Source organism: Lytechinus variegatus, chromosome 3, assembly GCF_018143015.1.
Source record: "Lytechinus variegatus isolate NC3 chromosome 3, Lvar_3.0, whole genome shotgun sequence".
NCBI lineage: Eukaryota > Metazoa > Echinodermata > Echinoidea > Temnopleuroida > Toxopneustidae > Lytechinus > Lytechinus variegatus.
In genome coordinates, this window is record NC_054742.1 from 39,092,671 (window position 1) to 39,100,464 (window position 7,794).

The 7,794-nt window shown below is 37.5% G+C and overlaps 1 protein-coding gene across 1 annotated transcript; it reads left to right on the forward strand.

Annotated features, from left to right (window-relative positions):
- The first annotated feature begins 1,179 nt into the window (after positions 1-1,179).
- On the forward strand, positions 1,180-7,254 carry LOC121410980 (caspase-7-like). Its single transcript, XM_041603417.1, has 3 exons — positions 1,180-1,431; positions 2,893-3,858; positions 5,420-7,254. The coding sequence occupies exons 2-3, from the start codon at positions 2,937-2,939 to the stop codon at positions 6,136-6,138; spliced, it is 1,641 nt and encodes a 546-aa protein (XP_041459351.1). The 5' UTR covers positions 1,180-1,431; positions 2,893-2,936; the 3' UTR covers positions 6,139-7,254.
- Positions 7,255-7,794: the final 540 nt, after the last annotated feature.

Genomic DNA, 7,794 nt, shown 5'->3' on the forward strand with positions numbered 1-7,794 from the left:
AATTGGACGTATCTCCTTCGCACTTCTCTTGCAAAACGACATTCTTTTCTCTTCAAGTTTATTTGAACCGGATTTAGAGAACGCGGTTGTTTTCATATCTCTCTCTCGCTCTCTCTCTGTCTTTTTTTTTAACTTGCGTACTTCCCAAGGTTTGATCATGGAAGGCTCAATAGAACTCTGGGAAATGATAGTAACCGCGGTAGTAAATGCCCAGGTAAACTTGATGACGATGATAATTATAAAGATAAAAGTGATAATAAAAACAACAATAATCATCATTATTATCATCACTATTTTTATATGGCTACTGCGCCTACTACTACTACTACTACTACTACTACTACTACTACTACTACTACTACTACTACTACTACTACTACTACTACTACTACTACTACTACTACTACTACTACTACTACTACTATATACTACTACTATACTACTACTACATATATATATACTACTACTATACGTACTACTACTACTACTGCTACTACTACTACTACTATACGTACTACTACTACTACTACTACTATACGTACTACTGCACTACTATACGTACTACTACTATACTACTACTACTACTACTACTACATGTACTACTACTACTACATGTACTACTACTACTACTACCACTACTACTACTACTACTACTACTTCTACCACAACTACTACTATATTACTACTACTAGTCATGATTAATAATCATTACTACTGCAACTATACCCTTATAATCTGCGTTATTCCTTGGGTGCAGCCATCAGGCACCGCAAGCAGGCTATCTTAATGAATATTCACACCATACCATGCAGGTTTCCTTTGCAAAATTCGCTATGTTCGCGATGAAGAATTAATGGAAATAGAAATTGGTAGACGAATTAGCACGAAGCCCTTAAACTAAATTAATCTTTAAAAATTGACCTGAATTAATCGAGGACGCCACATATTAATCTGGCTCCTTGACATTTTTTACGAGAGAGAGAGAGAGAGAGGGGGGGGGGGCGAGGGGATGAGTGACCTCCAGGATATTTGTAAGACAGAAATTGCACACCAGTGATAGAGCGAAAAGGGAGGGGGTCTGGACCTGTTTTCTAAATTTAACCTATTGTTGTACAAGTAAAGACGCACGACGAAATCAATAAAAGCGCTAGTGATAATGCTATTGTGCTCCAAAGGATCTTTTGGAAGTGGCTTTATAGTAAAACCCTCAACGACCGCTGCAAACTTTACAATACAGATAATTGAATATGGTGCTCTGTGAAACCAACTTGATGTATTTCGCAATGGTTTACACAACTAGCAATGTGCAACCTAATTTTGGACTTTCGGTACTGAGTTTTATACAACATGAAGCACTAAATTGTTTACCAATATTGGATGCCGAATACTTTGTTAAGGTAGAAAAAAGGCACAGCAAGTCGATATAAAATGGTATGTATGTATTTTCTATAATAAATTACTTATTCTCCTTTATTCTACATGTACTTCCACGACCATATAGTTTACTTAGGCATTATAGGCATATGTTAGGCGTATGAATGGAATATACAGAACATGTATTGTGACGTAATATTAATAAGTTGGTGAACAATGCGCATTATTTTGATACTGTAATGAAATTAGGTTACGTTTTGTAGTCAAGGTAAAATTGTGTCCATCATCACCACTTGCACGGTAGATTATATCATATCGGTACCGGTTGAACAAAAAAATAGGAATATCATTGAAATGATTTTGTGTTGCAGCTGAAAAAATGTTTGTCCTTAGGTGAGTAGATCTCTAACATTATATTGGCAATTTACTGGGGATTGTGGGGATTACTCACAATTTTCATTTGCAGGTATTATGAAAGCGGTGTATTTTTCTGAATTGTTTTATCAAATGAGGAAGCCACGTCGACTTAATGAATCATTATCAAGAGAAATCTATCAAAGAATAACGATTTTTTTTTAAATGTTGACTTTGTGACATCACACACGGCGAGCACCTGTCCAGTTATTATGTCATGTGTCATTACAGTGTACATCCATTAGTATATTTTATGAGTGGTTTAAGCTGACTGAAATATTTTTCTCATGTAAGCGGAAAGGTTGGCTCAATTAAAGTTACCTTCATTATCCTACCGACGTCACAGAGCAGATCTTATCCAAGTGTTCCGCATAATTCAAGGGACCGACGATCTTGAGACTTCAAAATTCTTCAAATTCAATGAAGACTCCAGAACTAGAGGACATATAAGATAGAGAAACCCAGAGAAAATACTAGAAAAGACAAAATTCTTTCTCACATCGAGTAGTATCTGAGTGGAATAACTTGCCAAATCAAGTAGTGAAGAGCACTTCCATAAACCCTTTCAAGTCAAATATAGAGAAAACTTGGGAGCTCAAAAAGGAAAAGTTTAACCCTGACCAATCTTTTACTTGCCCATGCTCTCATTAATACCTTTACCTGCTGAAACCACACATCACCATATAGCCAGTACCAGTCTATCTTCCACTTTACTGACTTCAAGAAATTGGAAGGAGGAGAGGGGCAAACAAGTTTTATTGGTAAAACTTTACACCCACAGCAAGGTATGTTACAGTCAAAATGATTATCGAGATAGTTCATTAAAATTTATCGTTATCTTCGTTGATTTTTGCAAGGGGGGGGGTGATGGAAATGTCATTAACTATTGTTGTCCGAACAACGTCTGCTTATATAAAGCAGGTTCAACATTTCATGTTGAAAACTTTTGTGAGTTATTGGAAAAGACTTTGCCCCCTTTTGTTTGCACTCTTTACAGATAACAATAATAAATAGGCAAGTTCTTTTGATGGTGATGGCAGGTCAAGTTGACTGCTGAACCTTATTAACAGACAGTTGAATCATACTGTACTTTTTGTCTTCCAGATCACTAAATGTTCCATAAAGCTTGAGCCATTGTATACAGCAAGATGGCCACGGATAAAACTCAGACTTTACAGTCCCTGGGGATAACGCCTTACTTCAGTTCATCATCACGTGACTTGAGATTGGATTTGAATTATCGTAACATCCAACGACTACCTTACGACCTTTTCAAATTAGAGGACTTGCAATGGTTGAACCTTAACGTGAACAGACTGAATGAGCTGCCTCCAGAGTTTGGATCGCTGAAGAAACTCCGATGGCTGTATCTTGAGAACAATCTCTTTGACAGGTTTCCTGATGTCCTCTGCGAGCTAACAGAGCTGATACGCCTTTATCTGAGTGCGAACAGTCTAAAAATCATCCCCCGGGACATCTGCAGGTTAACGGAGCTGCGATGGCTCGATCTCTCAGATAATTCCTTTTGGGAGTTTCCTCTAGGTCTTTGTGACAACGCCTTGTCAAAACTGGAACGATTGGTCATGGACAACAACAAACTGACATGCCTTCCAGCTCAGGTTTCTATCCTGAAAGGGTTAAAGGTTTTGCATCTGAGCGACAATCAGATCGAATGGTTACCTCAGACGATTTGCGACATGGAAAAACTGGAGGAAATGCAGTTGTCAAATAACCCCCTAAAAACTCTTCCCGCCTACTTTGGCGAAAGACTCAAAAGGCTGAGGACCCTAGTGTGCAAGGGATGCCCTTTCATCGACCCCCTGAAGAGCTCTGTAGAGAAGGGTATGAAATCTCTCCGGGAATACCAGGGAATCATCAACAGACGGTGTGAGAATACTGGGTTGGTGTATTTTAAGAAGCAGAATGATGACAGTGGTGAGAAACCCTGCTATCGGATGAGGACTAGACCAAGGGGTGTGGCAGTAATCATAGATAACCTTTCCAAGCTTGGACATAGCGATACAGACGAGGATGAAAGGGCATGTACACCAAGTTGGCACAGTAGCTCAGGTCAGTATGTAGATCATCATCATATTCACTAATCATTTTTAAAAGCATCATCATCGGAGGGGGGGGGGGTGATGATTAGTTCACTCCAAAGCGTTTGAAAACTTGTTGAGCTTACAGCTGTTTAGGAATTTGGTATTACCCCGACCCCATTATATTTTATCAGAGAAAATCTTCTTTTGTGAACTCGAGTCAAAGTCCACATACCTCACCCCTTCTGTATGACATGCTTTTGCCAGTCAGTTGTTTTATAACGATATTATAGATAGCCATTAGTGTGTTAGCAGAGAAAAGTTTATCGTGATACAAGAATCAGATTCCACATACCCCCTTCCATGACATGCTGTATGTTTGAATCAACCAATTCTCACATAACGATAAAACTGATCAAATCAGAGAAGGAAAATGTAACTTAAATTATGGCACTGCCTTTTTACATGGCTTAGCGCCCTCTCACAACAAGCTTCCTATAATTTCGTTGTGGTTCGAAATGATAGATTTTGTATGAAGAAAGTGGGTATGGTAGTACTTGAATTTAAACACAATGTCTAATATTTTTTTTGCATCATAATCTAAATACCATTATCGTTTTACGTTTTATAAGTAGTAGTATCGTTGTTGTTGTTTTTGTTCTTTATCAGCAGCATCATCATATTTATTCTTCTTCTACTACCATAACTACCACTACCACTACTACTACCACTACACTACCACCACTATATACTACTACTACTACTACTACCACTACTACTACTACTACTACTACTACTACTACTACTACTACTACTACTACTACTACTACTACTACTACTACGGTGATGATAGTTCGAGCTAAAGCCGGGTTAATAATAGCAGCGCTTTGTATCCTCTGGCAAAAAGCGCTTTATAGATCCAGCTATTATTATTATCATTATTACTACTACTACTACTACTACTACTACTACTACTACTACTACTACTACTACTACTACTACTACTACTACTACTACTACTACTACTACTACTACTACTACTACTACTACTACTACTACTACTACTACTACTACTACTACTACTACTACTACTACTACTACTATGGTGATGGTAGTTCGAGCTAAAGCCGGGTTAATAATAGCAGCGCTTTGTATCCTCTGGTAAAAAGCGCTTTATAGATCCAGCTATTATTATTATCATTACTACTACTACTACTACTACTACTACTTCTTCTTCTACTACTACTACTACTACTACTACTACTACTACTTCTTCTTCTACTACTACTACTACTACTACTACTACTACTACTACTACTACTACTACTACTACTACTACTTCTACTACTACTACTACTACTACTACTACTACTACCACTTCTACTACTACTACTTCTACTACTACTACTACTACTATACTACTACTACTACTACCACTACTACTACTATTGCTATTTTCTAGCTATTAATGTTCTTAATGATTTTTTTCAAGATGAGTAAAAGTATTTGTCATATGATACATGGTAAACGATAGAATAATAAGGAATAAATGATTACTTTTCAATTTGTACATTACACCTTATTATTTTCAGATTATCTGCGTTCAGTTCTCCTGAAGCTTGGTTTCAACGTGAGAATGATGCGCGGTTTGATGTCCCTCGACATTATCTCAGCTCTTCGCTTCCTCAGTCTCGAAGACCACTCTTACTTTGACTGTCTCATGGTCTGCGTCTTGTCTTACGGTGGTCAGGGAAAGGTGATCGGTCCCGATGGCATATCAGTCGACGTCAAGCAGCTCATGGACATTTTTACCCGTGAAAACTGCCCAACTCTGGCGGAGAAACCTAAATTATTCTTCCTGCAGATCTTGGACAAGCATCCGGACAACGCACCAAGGTCATCTGCTTCATCACGAAGTCCTGCCGTGTCTCCGAATGAAACAGAGAGGAATAAGCGCTCACCCAGATCGTTGATGGACCCAACGGGTTCACTCATCCCTGAAGATGATGACTTCTTGTTAACGGTTGCCATGGTACCACCCGCCGCCATATGCGAGTCCCTGCGAGATATGTACACCCTCTACGTCAACGTCCTTTTCGGAATGATGGAGAAGTATGCCCGGAAACTCAACATTCTTGACGTCGTTACTACTGTTCATAGTGAAGTAAGAACGATACAAATCGCCACTGTCGATGGTCAGACTACTTCAGTGAAGCCTATCATTCAGTCTTCTCTCAAGTATAATCTTTACCTGAGTGTACCCACCATAATGGCAACTCCTACAAGTAGCCTTGGAATAGCAAGTCCGTGATCATTGCACAAACTTTGCAACGCCTTCAATCATTCATAATCATTATTACAGGAATGTTATGACTCATGCAATGTTCTGTTGTGAACCCGACCTACAAAGGAAAATACTTTCTCCAATCAAAATCCTGTATCAGCATTGCAAACGGCTCACAAGATGATCACTTGATGTCAAGAAATGATGTTACAAAATATACCCAAATAGACTTGAAAATAATGACACAATCAAGACTGTGTTCCAAACTTCAAATGACAATATTCATGGATATCTGGTGGCCATGTGGATAATCTCACCTGATTGTACGAAAATCTTACCACGATAAGGACCAGTCTTACTTTTCAAGGTACAATTGTTAAACAACACACCCACATGAGTTAGATAGATTATATTATTTGTTCCTTGGAGATCAAGGAACAAAATTGACACAAAAGATAGCAATATTTGCAGGAGGGAATTTATTTTTAATGTAAATAGTACCTCCTACACTTATTTGTCAGGACAATATAGAAAAATGTTTGCAACGTTCATCATCGTTAACGCTTTTATCCGTGTGCTTACTTACAATGCATATCTGATGCAAGTGAGAAATGTTTTATGCATCGATTATTATTACATATCTGACAGATCTTAATTAAACTTCATCTTGGAATTAGGGAGACGAGTGCACATCTATATTTTGCATGTTGTTGAATCTGTGAACTACTATTTTTTGTACAGAAAGGTTATCATCCAAGGCTGAACTGAACTACTTTCATTCAGGAATGTCACTGATCAATGTGAATGATTTTGCTGGAGACGACTAAAATAAATTCGTTTAACTGTGGGTATTAAAACGTGTTGAGTGCTCAGGAGCAGACGCTACGCAATCATTTCTATATACCGAAGAGATGGGATGATATCCCAACTAAGATTTTCACTTTCTTTCATGCACTTCGAGTCCTATCTACATATATATTGCTTTCTTCACGAAAATGATACATACATTTTGATCGGGTAAGGTGCAATTTTCCCTCTTTTGCTGCATGCAAACTTATTATTTATTTATTTTTTGATGAATGGGATGAATAGCAAAGGTTTGTGACAAGATTTAAAGCTAAACAATCTTTAATGAATAATGCATGTAAATGATCATTGCAATGGAAATATAGATTTTTTTTATGTGGTTGTAATGCCTCTTTATACTGTACCTGTGTTATCACGTTAAATATTTGTGAGTTTTAACTGATTGAAGATAACAGACCTGCAGTTTTCACATTTAAACTGATTTGTTTTATACCGCTTTTTAAGAGTCATACACAGGTGGTATAACTTTGTGCTCACTAAACAATTATTTTCCATTATGTTCGATTAAAAAAATCCATTGTTAGCCCGACGCATAATCTTCTAAAGTAAGCATAGTTTTAAGGGAAAGTACGTATTGTTCAAAATTAAAGCTTAGTTGCATTGCAGTTACATTAAGAAGCCTATTTGACAGTATAATTGTTGTGTAATATAGGCCCTATCCATTCCTAAAATATTTGTCTCCAAAATAGTGGTCAAGTCCCAGTCACAGACAGAAACAAGAACGATTCGAAACCGACTGATGGCATGTCATTAAAAAATAATGCATTATATTCAATCGGTCCAGAGACGGTTTTTTATTATGTACTGTGGCTGCAA